Source organism: Phaseolus vulgaris, chromosome 4 (genome assembly GCF_051622355.1).
Source record: "Phaseolus vulgaris cultivar YP4 chromosome 4, ASM5162235v1, whole genome shotgun sequence".
Taxonomy (NCBI): Eukaryota; Viridiplantae; Streptophyta; class Magnoliopsida; order Fabales; family Fabaceae; genus Phaseolus; species Phaseolus vulgaris.
The window spans coordinates 14,914,018-14,934,657 of NC_143501.1; the positions used below are offsets into that span (position 1 = coordinate 14,914,018).

Here is a 20,640-nt window from a genome sequence, read left to right on the forward strand (position 1 = left end):
GGTCTATACCGGGCATGTTAGAGGCAGACCATGCGATAGGGTCAAGGTGTCGTGCTATGACCTCAGCAACCTGATCCTGTGACTCTTGAGTTAAGGACCGCCCAAGTTTAAACGTCTTCCCACCGATCTCTCTTTCTACCACGTCTTTTGCGGGTTCAGGTCTGTTCTCCCGGGCGATCTCTACGCGGGTCACCCCGTCTTCTCTTGGGGGTCTGGTAGTGACAACAAATGCCCCTCTCTTCGTTTTGAGGTTGTTTTCGTAGCACTTCTTCGCCTCTTTTTGGTCAGATTTAATGGTGATCACCGCACCCTCAAGGGAAGGCAACTTCATCTTCATATGCCTCGTGGAGGCAATTGCTCCTATCCTGTTTAAAGCTGACCTACCTAACAATATATTGTAGGCCGAGGGAGCATTAACAACGAGATACCTGATGTTGGTAGTGCGCAAAGTCGTGCCATCCGTGAACGTTGTCCTCAACTCGATGTGCTCACGAACCTCCACCTGGTCCCTTGCAAAACCATGCAAACATCCAGTGTAGGGCCTTAACTAGTTCGTGGACAGTTGTAACTGGTTGAAGGTCGTCAAGAACATCACGTCGGCTGAACTTCCTTGGTCCACGAGGACACGGTGCACCTTCCTTCCTACTGTGACTAGTGAAATCACTACCGGGTCATTGTCATGGGGTATGACATCTTGGAGGTCAGCCTTGGTCTACCTGTTGTACCTCTACCACCATTACGCCTCGTGCATACTTCTTTCGTTGGGAGGCAGTGCACCCTTCCCCTGAGAATCCTCCTGAGATGGTGTTTACCTCCCTGTGGATAGACACCTCGTGCCCTTGATCCGCCCCTGCGGTTACTAACGCCTAGTCGTCTTGCGCCTCTTGAAGATAGTCCTTTAAGAAACCGCTTTTCACCAGCTCATCTAGTTGGTGTGCCAAGGCCAAGCAATTACGTATGTAGCGGCCATTTGCCTGGTGAAACTCACACCAAGCGTTCTTGTTGGGCCTCATCTTCCTATCGGTCTTCGCTGGTACCTTCAGCCTCGTCGCTATGTTCGAGATAGCGATCAACTCCTTGAGTTCCACTTGAAATTATGCTTTGGGGATGAGTCCCTTCGTGTGCGCGTCCCTGCCTGGACCCGTTTGTAGGGTTTTCCCGCCCCTTTTTTCTCTGTGGTTGCCTCGTGCACCTTCATAGGTTGAAGTCGTGCCACCTCGCGAGGTCGGACAGGACCGACAAGACCTTGTTTCTGTGTTACCCGATCATTTGCGGCGATGTGTGCTAAGGCTCGACGTCTAATCTCAGTGAACGTCTTCGGGTAGAATCTTAGCAACGATTCGCTGAAAGGTCCAGGCAACATCCCTTTGATGAAGGCGTGCACCATCATGGCCTCATCAATGGGTTTCAATCTCACCACTTGGACCCCAAACCTGTTCAGGTAGTCCTTCATGGACTCCCCCTGGTATTGTTTGACGTCAAAAACGTCATAAGAAACCCGGGTGAGGGCCTTGTTAACAAGGTACTGCTCCCTGAACAGTGTTGCGAATTGGTCAAAGGTGGTGATGTGCCCGTCAGGAAGGCTAACAAACCATTCCAACGCCGCACCTGACAACGTGCTCATAAGCAACTTGCAGTAAACAGCGTTAGATCCTCCTGTAAACATCATTTGGGTGTGGAACGCCGTGAGATGGGCCTCTGGGTCCTCTACTCCTGTGAAGGAGACTTTTGGGCCTAGAGACGTTGTTGGTAACGCCGTATTCATGATCACTTGTGAGAACGGAATGGGACGTGCCCTAAGCGGTACAGGTGGGGCATGTTCGTTTGCTGCGCGCTCCCCTACTTGTTGCAAATCCCTGCGCAGTTCTTCATTGGCTCTGCGTAGTTCTGCGTTGTTTGCTCGTAATGCTGCTACTTCTGCTTGGAGGGCACGCATCGTGTCCAAGATTTACTACGTGGTAACGTGTCCCCTCCAAGAGGCACAATTCCTGCGGATCTAGCGGTTCCTTGCCTCATACTCCTCATATTGTAGGTAAAGATTCCTAACGTGATTGCGAGTGGGACCTTTCTTTAGCGGACCCCACGGTGGGCGCCAAATGTTCTTGCCGGTTGACTCGCTCTGCTGGTTGACTCCAACAGCTGCTTTGACCCTTCGATCTTGCTTGACAATCGTACCTTCTTGATTAAGAAACCTCTCACCTGCAAAGACAAAGGGGCGCCCTAGCAGCCGTTTGCACTCCGACGCTCAAGTTAGTATTAGGGCAAAGAAACACCAAGTGTATAGAATAGCTTCAGCATACCTTGCTAGGGTTCTTAACACCCTTTATATAGGCTGAAACTAGGGTTTACCTTTGTGTTATTACCCTTATCTAGGGTTCCTTGGAAAATGTCCCTGTGCAATAATCTTAGCGTATCTGGCACATGGAACCTTCCTCAACTGGAGTGCAATAAATAACAGAGTGGCCGCTTGGGTACCAATTTGTGCACCTATTCTCTGACGCCATCTTCTTCGTGGGTGCCCTAAGTATTCACGTGCCATGCATGCAGCTTCCCTGGAACCCTAACCCTAATGGGCTTTAACGCCTCCCAGGATTATTAATACGTGTCGCGCCTTCATGCGCTATGCACATCACGTGCATGATCCCTCGTGACTTAGGCTTCCCCCACATCTCATGTCTTTAACGGTTAACTTATCATAACTCTAGGGCCCACCTTACGTGGCCCTTTACGACATTCAGATGACCGATGTCCGATCTTCTCCTTCTACTGGCGAGGTCCGAGATTGATCTCCAACATCGGGGCTTAGGATACCAATATCAAAGACTAACCAATCCCCTGGTAGGTGCGTTTGGGACCCACCTCACGTGGCCCCCTTCCATTGCTAAGCATCGGTGCGCGATGTCTGAGGTTAGTCTCTGGGTCGATGATCGAGAACTGGTCGGGACAGTTAGGGAGGAACATGATATTCCTAATTGGATTCTAGATGACTTTGGTCGTTTCACTCTTAAATCGGCTAAGAATTTTTTTTTTGAACGAGGAGTTCCTTGTGGTTGGGGTAAATTCATTCGGTCTTCATATATTTCCACCTTCCAAAACTTTAGTACTCTGGAATGTTTTTCATAGGCGGCTTCCTACAAATCAACATATTAAGAATAAAAGTTTACAAATATGTTCTATGTGTACACTTTGTGAAAAACACGAGAAATCTATTCAACATTTATTTTTTTGAATGTTCTAATGCTTTGCATATTTAGAGTTGGGTTCGACAGATTTTTCTTACTTCTCATTTCTCCAATAAGGATGATCTTCTTTCTTTTATTAAGAGTGATGATAGTCCTTTGGTTAAATTGATTAAGTTGGTTGTGATAACTTTTTCTATTTGTATGATATGACGTATGAAGAATTATGCTAGATTTCAGGATAAGATTGATGTTTCTAGGGCTATTTCAGTAATTAAAGATTTAACTTGTCTAGTGGGAAATTCGTCTAAAGCTTCAATGAATATGTTGGATTTCAATGTGATTAAGCTTTTTGGTATTAATATTTGTACTGGTAAAGTTATTTGTCCTCTTCCTGTTATATGGGAGTTCCCTTCACCAGGCTAGGTTAAAATTAACACTAATGGACAACTAGGGGATATCTTGGTCTTGCTACTTGTGGAGGTATTTTCCATGGGAGTATGAGAGAGTTTATTGGAGCTTTCTCTGCGTTTCTTGAAGTTCATACTACTATGGTTGCTAAGTTTTATGGAGTTATACATGTTATGGAGGGAGCTCAAAAGATGGGGCTTACTAATGTATGACTTGAATGTGATTCTGCCTTGGTTTGTGTTGCATTTAGTGCTAGGATTAACATTTCGTGGATGCTTCGTAATCGATGAAATACTTGTTTTAATTAGTGTGGGAAAATCAGGTTTAGGGTTACTCTTATTTTTCCTGAAGGGAATGTGTGTGCTGATAAGTTGACTAATTTATTATTTATTCATAGAGAATAATTTCATTGGTATAATAGGTTTACATCTAGTCTGTTCTTAGAATTCTTTATGAATAAGTATAATTTACCTATGTATCGTTTTTGTTAACATATGAGTTTTGGTCTAATCCTTTTATAATTTTTTTTTGTATTTTCTTTCTTTTTTTAATAATATTTTTTCATGTGATAGATGATTGTTGTAACTTGATGTGTGAACCTAGCTGAGATGTCAAGTCATATAGTGATGTCTAACATGAAAGTTTTAATAAAAAAAATTAAAATTTATGGTAGTTAATATTTTATATAAAAATTTATTTACATTAATCTCTTTATACATCATCTGATCCATTAAAATATTGTTGATACTTACTTTATTTTGTTAAGTATTAATTTTTTTATTATAATACTAAAGTGTGATTCAATTTTATTGTTTTTTTTTTACCTTTTTATTTTTAAAGAAAAATTTTATGTTTTTAAAAATTAAATTTAATGATAGTTAATGTTTTATATAAAACTTTATTTACATTAATATCTTTATACACTATTTGTTAAAATATTATTGATATTTATTTTATTTTTTTAAATATTAAACTTTTTTTATTAAAATATTAAAATTTATTCAGTTTTATTAATTTTTTTACATTTTATTGTTTAAGAAATAATATTAATAATCACAATCAAACAAATATATCCAAATAAAAAAAATATAAAAGTGATCAGTCCTAATTCATTCTATAACAAAATAAATTATTAATTTCAATCTATATATAACTTTAACTACTCACTCTCTCCTGTCTTGTTGCAACTTTTAGCGGATGACTAACCTGATTTGTCACCCTCTACTTGGATAACAAATTTATTAGTGTAACTTTTTTTCTTAAAAATATTTATTTTGAAAAAAAATAATATTGAACATTAAATACGTATTTAATAACATGATGAGGCAGGCAAAGATCCAATGAGAGAATAGAGCAGGTGTATTATCGTAGATCGTGCCCCCACCAATTACCATTTCTCCCTAACTGCACACTCTGCAATAGTGGCAGAACAGCAGCATTCACATTTCACACACATAACACCTCTTTCATTCACATACCAACACTAAATCAAACATTTCCATAATTAAAGCCTGAGTTTCTTGTCGTCTCTGCAGTACTAACTAATATCACTCTCATCCTTGGATCCCTCTCACACACATAATGTGTATTTTCTAATATCAAGTTTTAAATATATTTTTCAAAACAGTTTTGTATTATTTTTAAAATTTAAAATATTGTTTAGATACTTATTAATGTATGTACAGATAATTTAATGTATAAATTCTACAATTAAAAATGATGTTGGTAGACTATATAATCAATACTTCATTATATTCTTTTTTTGTACAAGTCTTTTATCAATTTGAACAATGTCTAAAATCTTAAATACACTTCTATCATTTTTTTTTATAATATATTAAAAATTAATGCGAGACCAAAATATCTAAATTAAATTTGCATCTTAACATATTAATCTTAATCATTATCTGAGGAGTACTTAATCATTATCTAAATTTAGTATTTCTCTTAACATATTAATCTTAATCATTATCTGAGGAGTACTTAATAAAAAAATAAAAGTTTTTCCTATAAAAGAAATAAAAAAATATTAAAAAAAATCCATCAAAACATATTACATATTTCAATAACAAAAATTTACTTTCAGTTACTTAAGGAATACACTTATTAACAGCCTTATCATGAAATAGAAGTTTTTTTTTTTTTTTTTTTTTTTTTCTGAAATAAACTAAATTAAAAGAAAAAAAATCAGATTTTATCTGTTTGTTTAGGTTCATAGAAATCGTGCCCCACTAGTTTTACATGCAAAGCCTTTTCCTGTCAGAAATTTGGATGTAACAATTTTGTACAGTTTTTTTTATATTTTTATAAAATAATATATAAAAAAATTTAAAAATTAAATATATTCAATTAATAATAAAGATCATTAATTTTTTTTATGATGTAACGTACAAATATTATTAATAATTATCTACTTTGAATTTATGAGTAATATTAAAAAAAATCATAATTATAATACTCTCACAAAATTATATATTTTATATTTTACTGTAAACTCAAGAGTGAGTCTATGTAAAACATATAGTCTTTTAAAATACAAATTAAACATCTAAAAAATATAAGTATAAAAATATTTTATTTTTACAAAAACAGAATCACAAGTAAAACTCTAATATTTTTGCAACTGTACCTATATTGTTTTTCTATACATAGTACAATTATAATAGATCACAATATAAATAAAACAGAGTGAACTATTAAAATAAAATTTCAATTTAAAAAATGTATATAAAAGAAATGTTGATATATTAAGTTTATAATTATTTAAAATTAATCTTAATTTTTGTTTTTAATTTTATTTAAAATAAAATTATAAATAATTATAATAATTTAATATAAAATAAAGAACAAATAAGCTTAGAGTTCAAAAAATGATTCCAAAAGACACATATTTTAGTGAATGAATTATTCCTATAAATAATAATAAAATCCTTTTTATATGATACACTACATTCCTGGTTAGAGTTTGCCAACTTTTAATATTATTTTTTTCATGAACTCTTTTTAAGAACACATTGGTTGCTAAGACCCATACAAAATCCAAGTTTCCTCATCAAAGCTTTGACCACGACAAGCCTCTTCCTCTACCTCACATCACACCTCAAATCAACATCTTCTTCTTCTTTCTCACCACTTTCTCTCTCTCACCTCTTCCAACCATCTTAAAGCTGCAATCTTTCTTTGTTTTTTCCTCTTCTACTTCATCCTTCCAACTTTTCTACTTCATTTACATTGTTCTCCATTCTGCAATCACACCACACTACAACAAGAACCACTCTCTTTCTGTTTATAGCACAGTGGCTTTTCCTAAGCAAGCTTTGATGGCTCTTCTCATCATTTTTCACCTGCTTGCAATATTTGTACCTGCTTTGGGAGGTAAGTTTTTCTCTTTTCTTCCTTCTTTGTTTCCTTTAAAGTTATTTTCAGTTTCCATTTCCATGTTCCTTTGGGTATTCCTCCACCTTTGTCCAACTATTTGAATATTCTTCAATGGTTTTTTAATATATCTAATGATTTTTAAGTAATATTCTCTGACTTCTCTCTCTTTCTCTGTGTGTGTGTATATTTATATATATGTGCATTATATGGGCATTATGCTTTCATCAGTGTACTCATTTTACTTATGAAAGTTGTGTTTTTTTTTCTACCATGCTTAGGATTCTCCATGTGGGGTTACATTTCTCTCCCTCTGTTATAGGTGGTGAATGTAAAACCTTCTTGAGGAATATTAGCAACTCATTCTGTAACACAAGCCATTATGAACACTCTTAACTCTGAAATTCACATGAGTCACATTAAATGAGTGGGTCCCATTTTACTTTTGATGGGTGTAATTTACAGATTAGTGAAATGACATAGATTTCAATCTATAGAAGAACCAAAAGGAAGAGAGAGTGTGTTTTAAAAAAGGGAGTGTTCTTTTTCAGCAGTTCTGCTTCTCTTGTGGTTATTCTAATCATAATTTTTTAGCTTTACTGTTTATTAAGGCTTAACCTTGTTGCATGTAACATGAAAATGACAATGCTGAAATAGAAAGATTGGGAATTATATTTTTTCTTTGTGTAGAATCTACTCTCTGTCCTTCCTGTCTTTTAGTGGGATTTTGGGAATAATGTCATTGCGTCCCAACTCATCACACAGTTCTTTTGTAGGTGCAGTTGGCCACATTTTAGTGAAAAAAAATAATGTCATGGACTTATATACCCTTAGGGAGAAATGGTAGTAGTATTTATGTGAATAGAACTCAATATTTGTTTCAACTTATTTGAAAAAGTAACTATTTTGAACATGTTTGATCCACTTTCCAGGCCCCTGTCTGATTCTTTTTATTTTTAGAGAACAAAAAGGTTATTCAAACAGACCCTCTTATTTGCTTTAAATTTTTCAGAAAACTTTTGAAAAATAAGTGATCATTTCTCTACAATTAAGCTAAATAAAGCATGCTAGAATTAACATTTAGCTCTAGTTTCCATAAGAGTTGATAATCAAAGTACACCATGGATCATTCTAACCTCTGCATTTAATCTGAAAAATGTAAATTAACATTCATTTTGTTCTTAAGATTTCTTCTTTATGTTCTTGCAGTATTTTGGCTGTAAGATAAACTGTGGAAGGATTTAATTCTTCACTGTTCTTTTCTAGCTGTCTTACTTGTGGGGCTGAAAATTATAGCTAAATGTATAGCTGGCTGTCTTCACAAGTAGACAGGTAAATTGGCCTGGATTCTAAAACAATTGAATAATTCCCCATATTCTTAAAAAATGTACACTTCATGGATTGTAATATTTTTATATTTGTGGCACACATTATCCCTCTGGTCAGCTGATTGTGTCACTGATTACCAACAAAAAAACTAGCCTGAAAGTGGTTGTTTGAGATTTCCTTTTTATTACTTTTTGGTATAAAGCTATTTTACAACAAGGTTATGCTCTGTGGCTGGAATATTCTTGTTGCACCAAACAACAAATTAAATACTGGCAATGCACATTGAAAACCTAGAGTTATGGATCAGTTGCCTAATTTACTTGCAGTTAAAAATTGCTGCCATGTGAGCATAGTTTATATCTTAGCAATCCATGGAATAGCATTAGGGACTAGTAGCATAGTAGTACTATTAAATTATCAAATTGGTTATATCAATAGGGAGATCTGTTATGTTTTTGACATATCTATGAATTTGTTTCAATGTGAATGTGTTCTTAAAAGTGATTTTCTTTCATTGTTAGTCTTTGCTAACAAGGCTATTAATTGAATTTTTCGTTTTTATATAATTTTCTTTCTGCAGGGAAGGTGCCGAGTATAATGAGCAATTTGTGTATGTTTTTTAATATTGCAAGTAAACAAACTATTATGGGAGGAAAAACTATCTCTTAGCACACCCACACCACACTGCTTATTCTCCCACTAATTCTTTTTTTTGTTTGTTTCTGAAGGTTGTTTTTCGGCTTTGGCATCCGTATGTTAAAAGTTAAATGAAAATCTAACTGCATTTTCTTGATTTGCTATAAATTTTAATTAATGATTTATATGACCAACTGGCCATGTAAGAGCTACGTGTTTGAAATCATGGAAGACCAAGAAAAGGAATCATTTTACATCTTTAGATTTGCTGTAACATGGACAAGTGCATTTTCTCTTTCTGTTTCATTTGGGTGGTGCTGCATTTGCATTACTTATTATAAATTCAATTCATTGTTTTATTTCATCATTATCATGTGGTAACTTTGACTCACTGCTCTGAAAATGAAAGGCTTCATTTGTTGTTGTTCTCTGCAGATGCTTTTATTGGTGTCAACATTGGTACAGATGTGACTAACATGCCAAGTCCAACAGAGGTTGTGACCCTTCTTAAGGCTCAAGGTATTCAACATGTTAGACTATATGATGCTGACAGAGCCATGCTTCGTGCACTTGCCAACACAGGAATCCGTGTAATTGTTTCTGTTCCCAATGACCAGCTTCTCGGCATTGGTCAGTCCAATGCCACCGCCGCCAATTGGGTTGCACGCAATGTCATTGCTCATGTCCCTGCTACCAACATTACTGCCATAGCAGTTGGTTCTGAAGTCCTAACATCACTCACCAATGCAGCTCCTGTCCTAGTCTCAGCACTAAAATTCCTTCAAGCTGCTCTAGTTGCAGCCAATCTTGATCAGCAAATCAAAGTCTCCACTCCACACTCTTCTTCTGTCATGGTTAACTCTTTCCCACCTTCTCAGGCATTTTTTAATAAATCTTGGGATCCTGTCATGGTTCCCTTGCTCAAATTTTTGCAATCAACAGGTTCATATCTTATGCTCAATGTGTACCCTTATTATGATTTCATGAAACCCGGTGCTGTAATCCCTCTAGACTATGCTTTGTTCCGGCCCTTGCCTCCAAATAAAGAAGCTATTGATTCCAACACCCTTCTGCATTATACTAATGTCTTTGATGCAGTTGTTGATGCTGCTTATTTTGCAATGTCATATTTGAACTTTACCAACATCCCTATTTTAGTTACCGAGTCAGGATGGCCCTCCAAAGGAGATTCGTCCGAGCCAGATGCAACTATTGATAATGCTAGCACTTACAATAGTAACTTGATCAGGCACGTCCTTAACAATAGTGGAACTCCTAAGCAACCTGGTATTGCAATTAGCAGTTATATTTATGAGCTTTATAATGAAGACTTGAGAACAGGTCCAGTGTCTGAGAATAACTGGGGGCTGTTTTATGCTAATGGAGCTCCAGTGTATACCTTGCACTTGACTAATGCTGGTACTGTATTTGCAAATGACACAACAAACCAAACCTTTTGTGTTGCCAAGAGTAATGCAGATACTAAGTTGCTTCAGGCTGCACTTGATTGGGCTTGTGGACCGGGGAAGGTGGATTGTTCGTCATTGCTGCAGGGTCAACCGTGTTATGATCCAAATAATGTAGCTGCACATGCTACATATGCTATCAATGCTTATTATCAGCAGATGGCTAAATCTGCTGGGACCTGTGATTTCAAAGGAGTTGCCTCTGTCACCACTACAAATCCAAGTAAGGAGTCTTTACATTTAACTTATAACTCATATCTACATTGTGGGATAGAAAAGTATCAATACATTTATTGAAGGGACTACATCACAAGTGTAGACATAGTTAGAAGTACTTATTCTGGCTTCTGGAAAAAGCTGTGTTTTTCCAGTATAGAAACTCTCGATAGCACTTATAGCTTACACTTGGTACCCTTGCATATGTAACACAACATAACTAGATTTAATGAATGATGGAGGTACAAGCAATTTAAATTTTGATAAACTTCTGTTATGATTAGTACCCAAGTATTTGGGAAACCAACCCTCAGTCTAACTATTAAGAGAGGAGAATCAAACACTTATATACTCTACTAAACATCTCATACTACTTGATTTGAGACCTACACACCACGTAATATCCAAGTTCCTATAGTATTATTTGGGGGAAAGTATTTTATGCAAGATGTGTAAGATTGTAAAATTCAAATATCATTAGATTGTCTCAAAACCATCTTTGAAATTATAGATGCCATGATATGTCCATTTTCTGTGTCTTTTTATTTTCTTGAAAAGATATTAAGTGTGTTTGGCTACCAATAGTCACTAGCATTAAGAAATTCTAGTAGTGGTTACTTTAATTCTAGTTACTTAAACGTACGTGATAGCATTCTTTTACCTCATTTGGTACAAAATCTCTTAAAGTTGTCAATACTTTTTTACCATTTTACTTACTGCTATTTTTGCAGCTTTTCCCTTTGTTGACCATTTCCATTTGGCTCATATCTGTTCTGTTACACATAAGAAAAAACCCGGCATGCACAAATCTCATTTTTAAGTCGTTATACATTTTAACATAACTGATTTATTTTATTTTCATCGTCACAGGTCATGGTTCCTGTATATTTCCTGGAAGGTATAATTTCAAACTCATGTAGATATCTATATACCTGATATAACTTCATTTGTTGATTGTATGTACCAGTTGCCTACTCTTTTGCCTGACACATTAGTGGTCCCTTTTTTTTTCAGTTTCCAGTTCTCATTTCTTCACAAAAAGCTGAAAATTTAATGTTGCATATTCTTATCACTTTTTTGTGTCTATATTTATTGATAGTTATGGAAAAAATGGTAGCAGCATAAATGGCACAGAACTGGCTCCATCTACCAATTCAACAAATTCAGGGTGCTTATCACAGTATTACAATGGTGGATCTTTAACAAGCTCTCTGATTCTTACTTTAATTTTGAGTGTAGCTGTCTTGTAAAACTAGGCACATTAACCTGTTCAGCATTTGAGTCTTCTTAATGGTGACACTCTTCAACTACCATCTATAAGATTGCTGCATACCCAATTTTGTGTTCCTCATGAAGAGAATTTAAAGGGTGATGAGGTTGGTCAAAATGTATATTGGCAATTGTAACGTGAGTTTTTTATTCATTTTTTGTACAAACGAACCACAATAATTTATTTAAACCGTTATGGAATTACCTGGTTAGGAGTATTTTTTTTTAATAATGAATATTTTAAAACTTGGATCGATTAGGTATAATAGTAAAACAGATAATTATACACATGTGTGTCTGTGTCTATATATATATATATATTAAATTATTTATTTATATACGAACTAGTAATTAGTTTGGTTTTGTTAAAGGTTGAATTGCATATCATTCTTCACTCACTTTCTTGCCTCTACTCAAAAGAACCGTGTGAACAGTATGGATGTTACACATTTCTTTCACGATGGTGTTTCTTCATAAGGAAATGTGAAAAACATGATGAATTTTGCTATTTCAGGTAGTTCTAACCTATAAGCAACGTGTGTAATTTTTTCCAAAATTTGAAATGGCCCATAGTACCTATCAGCCAATTTGTGGAATGCTGCATAGGCATTAATGTTGTCTGTGAGGTTGGATCTTTAAGTGCATCCAATCCCCAACTGCAAAGTCCTTTTTCTTTTTCTTTTGTCAGTATAATGCTTCATCCTTACTTGTGCTTTTTGCTAATTCTTCTGCAGCAGCCATAGCAATCTCTTCTTTGTATTTCACTATACAGTGCACTGCTTGCACAATAGAAACAAGAAGGGGAGAACTAATGGTTGGTGCATGACGCACATAATGCTTCAAGCGGGGTCATTTCAGTTGTTGCATGGAACTTGGTGTTGTACCAGTAGTCTGCATAACTCAAATAATCCACCCACTTTGTAGGCTTATCTCCAGTACTGCATCTTAGATAACCCTCCACAGTTCTGTTTAAGGTTTTCAATTCTCTATCTGTTTGAGAGTGAAAAGCAGTGGATCTAAACAACTCTACCCCATGGAGCTTAAACAAGTCATTCATGAATATAGGATCTCTATTAGTGATTATCTGATAATTCATTAAGGAACTTGCCACATTAGTTGCTCTTATAGGATGACTTAAGGCTAAGAAATGAGCATATTTCACCAATTTGTCAAATGACTGCCATGATAACTGTTTAAGAATTTCTTCTTTCACCCTCATAATTTATTCCTAGACCCCATAATTCTGTAATTCCCAAAAATACCCTTATGAATCTATGTTCTTTTTTCAATTTTGGATTGTGGAATTCGAAAACTTTCTGGATTACAGAATTTGAAATATAACACTTGTGATTTTGTGCATTCCATATTGCACAATCTAGAATACAAAACTTGTGTTTTGTATTACACAATTCAAAATACAAATTTTATATTTTGGATTGCATAATCCATAATACAAATTTTATATTCTGGATTACGCAATCCAAAATACAAAATTTTGTATTTCGGATTGTGCACCTGTATTCTAGATCATGAAGCTTGAACACATGGCTGGGAGGAAAAAAGTTCCAATGGGAGGCCTTATGAGTACGAGAGTGAAGACGAAGGTGAAAATGATAATTTCACCATCCCCATGGAGGTGCAGGATGAAACCAAGTAGATAATCTCATACCCAGCAAATGATCTCATTACAAAAGCATTTGCGTTTTGACGATAACAAAGTGATAAAATTGTAGGCCTAAAACAAGAAGGGGGGGTGAATTGTTTTTCACAAACTTTGAAGGTATGGAGAAAGCCAACGAAGATTCAAAGCCCAAGGAATGAAAATGCTCAAGTTACAAAACTGTTTTAGTTGATTTCCAAAAAATCAACCCGGTTATTTTTGCGATTCAATTGGTTGTTTTTATCACCAATTTATAAAATCAACTTAAAACAAATATAATTGAGATTAAGGAAAGAGAGAATCACAGAAACAAATTTATACTGGTTCACTCTTACACCAAGAGCTACATCAAGTCCCCAGAAATCACTGAGTATTTCACTATGTAATCAACCACAGATTATAATCACACACACACCAAAGAAGTGATCTTGAACCCTTCAAGAACACACACTTTCTTTGGCACTACAACACACCACAAATCAGAACACCCTCTAACTTTGTGAAACACAATTCTTTACATAAATACAGATCAAAAGAGAATAAAGAAAGATTAGACCTGATACAGATTGAATCACAAAAGATTACACTACAATCCTATTCCACTCTTAGCAAGTTCAAACAAAGCTTGATGTAAATCTTGGAGAAATCTCTGATTATTACTACCAGGAGTGTTAAACAACCTATTTAAACTTCAAAAGGTAGTAAAAAACATTTAATGAAGGAGCCAAAACAATTTTGAATCAATTAAAACATATTTACCAAACTTAACAGATTCTGTTAGAGATTTAAAAAAAAATCGGTTGAATTGTCGAAACAACCGATTGAATTGGCTTGACAACAAAGTCAACCAATTTAAGCTTTGTCAAACTTGTTTAAAAAACACTAAGTGTCAAAAAACCGATTGGAACGATAAAACAACTGGTTGTTTTTCCACTTCTTTGTAAAACACTTTTTTTTTCAAAAGGATTTGATTTAAACCAACTTTGAATCCTAACTAAGAGTGAATTTACAATTCAAACTATTCAGAACACACACACACAAGCTACATCAAGTCTTCAAGAAATCCATAGAGATTTGGATGTTGGGTTTAATAGTGCCAAAGTTCAAGAGGGGGGGTGAATTGACCTTTTAAAACTTTCTCGCAGAAACAGTGTTCAACACAGTTTTACAGAAAATAAATCGATTTATGTGAAAATGAACAGATTTATTTCAGCACTGTTTTTGTTTGAAAAGCTTTTAATTCAGCAAGGTTAATCACAAGATTATGCAGATAAAATTTCCAGATGCACACACACAGATATCAGATTGAAAAGCAGTGTAACACAAAAACAGCAAACCTTAATTCCAATTCGTGTGATTTAGGTTCAGTTAAGGGCTTGCCAATTAGTGAGACAATCTATTACACATAACCTGTTTTATTAGCCTTTAACAGATTATCAGTGTTCTTATTGAAACCAAACAGTTTTTCAGAAATCAAGAACAATTAATCCCAGAACAGCAAGCTTCAACTTTAAGCAATTTGTTTAAGGTTCAATTAATAGCATTGACAGTTTCTTGAGCAGCCTATCACAGTCAATCTGTTCTAATGGTTTTTAGCAGATTATATATGTTCTTATCAGATTCAAACACCTCTTTCAGAAATCAAGAACAGTATGCACAGTGCCCAGAAAGAACCGATTTATTTTCAATTGAACAGATTTATTTCTTTGCTGTTTTATCAATTATGCAGAAACGAAATTGCAGAGAGTGAGAGAGAATGAACACAAGCAGTTATACTGGTTCACTCAACCTGAGCTACATCCAGTCTTCACCAACAACAGGTGGAAATCACTAAAACACAGTACAATCAAGTACACTTCCCACTGTTCTTGAAACCTACAAGAACTTAGGTACCCTTGCTGAAAAAACCTATTTCAGCACTCACACACACACATCCACTCTCCAAGAACACCTATCAAGAAGAGGATTCAACCAAACTATTACACGTAATAAGAAGTAAAACGACTACACCTGATTGAGGTAACAAAGATCAGCCTTAAACCAGTAGGCAAGATTGCTAGAACAGTAGCTGCACCTCACACCAAGCTTTTGGAACCAAACCAAGAACAAGCACTTTGTAATTTTCGAAATCTTTGAAGAACAAATGCTAATCCTTTGTAAACCTTTGATTCTCTGCTGTAAAACTCGTTTTTTTGCAAAATGTATGAACTGTTGAATTGATACTTAACTCAGAAAACAAGTTTGCCTTTTATAGAGAACCAACTTATAACAGATATTTGAAAAACAGTTAAAGCTGTTATAAAATGAACAAATTGAAAATAAAATGAACAGATTTATTTTCAAAAAGCAGTTAGAGAATCTGTTAAGTGAGGTGACTTAGTCAACCATTCTGGTGCAGAGATAAAACTGAAAACGTTTAAGCTTGTCATGGCACCAGAGAGAAAAAGAATCTATTCATTTACAGATGAACAAATTTATTTTTCAAAACGAAAACAGAGAAAGTTTAACTATTTAAAACTCAGTCGTTTTGAAAGGTAGAAGACTTAGTCAAAATACCTGATGCACAAAAACTAATTTTCACAAGACATAGCCAAAGCATCAGTGTAAAAAAGAATCTGTTTATTTAGAAAAGAACAGATTTATTTTTCTGCAGTAAACGTGTTTTTTGTAAAACATGTGAAAAACAGTTTAAGAAAACTTATGCTTGTTCTTATCACATGGCCAGTGGTTATGAGGTGAGTTACTCAGCAAAAAGCCCACTCTTAGACAACCTCTAAGCACTAACTAAGACATACTTAAAGCAAAGCACAAATACATGGAAAGGACATAAAAGTCTTCATCAAACACTACATACAAGTCTTCATCAAACACAATCTTGAAGGGGCACCAACCATCTTCAACATTGGAGACATCAAAGCTCTTGTTCAACAATAAGAACTTGTTAGAAGAACATGTCAAACAATGTGTGAAATGATATGTACAATCAAACGTCACAAGGCTCATGATAAAATGCATTTACAAAGAGCAGACACATACACCAAATGGTCTATGCAAAGCGTCTGACGAAGCCTAACACACTAAACGTCCATACAAACAAGCGTCACAAAGAACACACATGCTAGACGATCTATCACATAAGGAAGTGTTTATCCTTAACCTTCATATTATTTAGAACGTCTTCCTTAAATTGTGTGAATTAATCTTTGAACTTATTTGATGAATGAAATTATAACATACAATATTTTTCAAATAAGATTCTAAAGATAAATTAAGAGCATGCTGAAATGATAAATATATATGCTTTAAATGGACTTGAGAAAAAACAACATTTACTTGAAAATCAAGTTAATATTCTATGATACATATTATTTTAAACTGTATTAAATAGATAATGTTGGTTTATAATTCCTTTTGAAAGGCAAATATATTTGAATATAAATAAATTTTTTTCAAATATTTTTAAATGTTTCAATTTCTATTAATTAACAACGACTAATTTAATTACAGATTAAGAAACAAATTGAAATATTATTCTTTGAATTGGAATTAAGAGATAATTGTTGATAATTCATAAATGATATTTCAATGGTATATTTATACAATTAAATGAATATCTTATGCATAATATATTCACAGGAATATAACTCTCAATGAAGGACGCGACAAGAGATCATATTAAGAGTTTCCATTTAAAGCATTTGACAGCCAAATGATCAAGCCGAATAGAGTGACTTACACAATCAAGTGCAATGGCCAAATTCATCAAGCATTAACGATAAATTACATTGATGAAGAGAGAATGAAGAAAAGCATAAATAAGGGAATTTCCAATCAATCAAGTTGCAGAGCTCATTGTGAAAATCAAGGGAGACTGAAGATTCAACCTAACAAGATTTTTGGATAAAGTGCTCAAGTGTAGCAATGGGATTTATATAAACTCCAAGGAATGATTTGAAGAGCTAAAATGTGATCAAGATGCAACAAGAATATAAGTTCAAAGTTACCCAAAGTAGCCTCTAACACATAACAATATGAGAAGAATGCACAATCCTAATTGACTGTCTGAACACATATGGAAAGAGGACACATGCAATTCTAAGTTGAAGAAAAGATTAAATAGATATATTTGAATCATTAGAGAAAAATTTCAAATTCAAACATATTCAAGACACACTGAAAAGATCAAGATCAGAAGGTTCCTAAAAAACTGTTTAACGGGAAAATTGTGTTGAACCAAGTGTGTTCAAGCTTTGAAGAATCCAAACCCTTTGAAGATTGATAAAAGGCTGGGCGTGCTTGTTGTTGCTGAGCTGTCTTTAGATAGGATATGGGGTAGATTAATTGTATATATCCACTCTTGATTGAATCCAAAGCATAAGCATTCTCAAACCTTTTAATTGAAAAGTGTTTTTCAAACTAAGTGAAAAACAACCTGTTGTTTTGTCGAAACAACCGATTTTTTATACTTAGGTGTTTTTAGAAAGGTTGAAAACTGTTTTTGATGGTTGACTTGCTGTCAAACCAAAACAACCGATTGATTCGTGCAAACAACCGATTGTTTGTTTTGGGACCATAACAAAAAACTGTTTTGTGCTTTGACTGAGCATTAAATGATTTTCTAACTATTTACGCTCCAGTTTTTAATGCTTTGACCAATCTTTAAATGCAATAAATAGTTTGTTAAGATTATGTAACAAACAACAACTTTGTTTTAATATAGAAAAACATATTTGAGTTTTTCATAGATTGAGCTTTTGAAAAAGTTGAGAATTGCTTAGAGATTGCATTGATCAAAGAGTGTGAGATAGGATTTTCATCTTGTATTGATTTCAGATATTTTCTGTAACAAGTGTAATCCTTTGTACTTTGAAAGAAACTCTGTGTGTATAGCTGAGAAATGCTGTATGTTCTTGAGGGGATTAAGATCAACATTCTTAGTGGTGTTGTGCTTAGCCAAAGAAAGTGTGTGTCTTGAGGGGATCAAAGTCACTTCTTTGGTTGTGTTGTAAGTAATCTAGGGTTGATTGCTTAGTGGATTCCCCAGTGGTTTCTGGGAAGACTGGATGTAGCTATGGGTTAAGAGTGAACCAGTATAAATCTCTGTGTGCATTCTCTCTATCCTTAATCTCTTTAAATTCAGTTTTTATATTTGTGAACTAGTATAAACAACTTATTGTTTCTGTGAAACAACCGATTGTTTCTGCGAAACAACCGATTGTTTTTCTGGTGCTGTGCTTATTTGCTTTGTGTTTTGGCAAACTGAATTCTGATTCAAGTGTTTCTCGAAGTAATTTCATTCTAGGCTTAAAAGTTTGCGAAAACCCTCTTTAAACCATTCACCCCCCTCTAGTTTAAAGCCATACATTCTAACAAATTGAAGTTATTGCAGAGTGAGATTTGTGCAAAGGATTGAATACTCATAAAGTCATTGCAATCAAAGACGAAATCAAGTGAGAAAGAAGCATTAAAAATGTTAGAATGTATGGCCTAAACAAGAGGGGGTGAATTTTTTTCCCAAATATTGGAAGTAGAGGGAAAAGATCAGTTAAATCAATCAATTGATTTATCTGTTCAACTGATTTATTTAGAAGATTAATAGTTCTTTAAGAAATACCAACCAGTTGTTTTATTGAAACAACTAGTTTTTTAATGAAGTAGAATACACAGAACAATATATAAAACAATTTATCAGGGTAAGGAAAGAAAGATTCATACAGAGAGATTTATACTGGTTTGCTCTTAACCAATAGTTATATCCAGTCCTCAGCTAACCACTGAGAACTCACTATGAAATCAAAACCAGATTACAAACCACACCAAGAATGTTTATCTTGAACCCCTCAAGAACACACAACACTCTTAGCAACACCACAGTTTCCAGAAACACTATCTGAAACTATTTACACAAAATTACAAATACTTCATAATTTTTTAGTTTTCATTTTAAGATCCATTCTATGTTGTCTTAAGTATTTACATGTCATGAATTTCTAGTTTAACCGTTTGATTTGTTGTTTAGAGTCTTAATGAATATACCGTGTTAAATGTGTTGTTGAGTGCTTTTATTTTTACATTTTTGAGTTCAATCGATTGTTGTTAGATCATTAGTAATCATCCTTAGAGTTAGGTTTATTTGGTGTTTCATTCAAAGTTTAATTCTACTTTTGGTTCCATTAGGTTTCTTTTTAGTTACCAGATTTATGTGAAAACAATTATGGAATTTTAAAAACATTATTGTGACCAAAATACGTATCCAAATCAAATGAAATTTTATACTTATAATTTTCAATATGTTATTGATTTGTGGTTAAAAAGGCATATCCTAATTCAAATAGAAAAAAATGATAAATCTCAAAAAGCAAGGACGTTCAGTGCTAAAAACGGAGTTGAGCGAGAACATTTTGATCTCAGTTTTTGAATTCTTAAAAATAATTCTTTGATCTGTTTGAACTGAAATGTTTTTAGCATGATGCTTACTATGTTGGATATATCTGCTTAAAATTTCATAGAAAAATTATATCTAGAACATTTTACATAAATTATGGATGACCACTACCAATTTTGTTCTAGCTTTGTTTTGTTTTTGTAATCAATTCTACTGTCTTTCCTATCCTGGTTAATTTCTTTTGAAGTGCCTACTCTCTTTCATTGCCTTAGTTTTTTTTTTTTATTGTTTATTTCTTCTAAATTCTTGAGTATGTCTCATCATTAATCCTCTTGAGTTGTCCATCCAAATTGAGTTTTTCTTGTGTTTCATTTTTCTTGATCTCTTTTGGAGTGGATTAATCATCTTTTAGTGGAATTTTATTGTGATTGGTGAAGCCTATTCACTTGGTAGCACATTAAGGGACATATGAGGCTTTGTCAAGGATTAACACCCTAAGAGGAAGCATCAAGTGCAAGGCAAAGAAGAGAGAAAACACCAAAAGAGAGAGACTGAGAGATGTTTCATTTGTTGATTTTTCTTTCATTCTTTGTAAATGACCATTTATAATCTTTAGGTGTCCTTGAAGAGCCTTTGATGTTCTTCCATCTCTTAAAGAATTTTATTTAATTACTTGTTAAATAGAACATGTAGATGGTGAGTGTGTCTTGAAGG

General features: G+C 34.3%; 1 protein-coding gene across 2 annotated transcripts; it reads left to right on the forward strand.

Annotated features, from left to right (window-relative positions):
* Positions 1–6,606: 6,606 nt before the first annotated feature.
* LOC137837322 (glucan endo-1,3-beta-glucosidase 3) lies at positions 6,607–12,085 on the forward strand. Of its 2 annotated transcripts, none has more exons than XM_068646301.2 (4): positions 6,607–6,965; positions 9,366–10,619; positions 11,483–11,510; positions 11,712–12,085. In XM_068646301.2, exons 1-4 carry the CDS (start codon positions 6,911–6,913, stop codon positions 11,860–11,862), a joined length of 1,488 nt encoding a protein of 495 aa, XP_068502402.1. In that variant the 5' UTR covers positions 6,607–6,910; the 3' UTR covers positions 11,863–12,085. The 2 variants fall into 2 exon arrangements, with proteins under 2 accessions (XP_068502402.1, XP_090158030.1); XM_090301904.1 differs by lacking the exon at positions 6,607–6,965 and adding an exon at positions 8,171–8,297.
* The last annotated feature ends 8,555 nt before the right edge of the window (positions 12,086–20,640 follow it).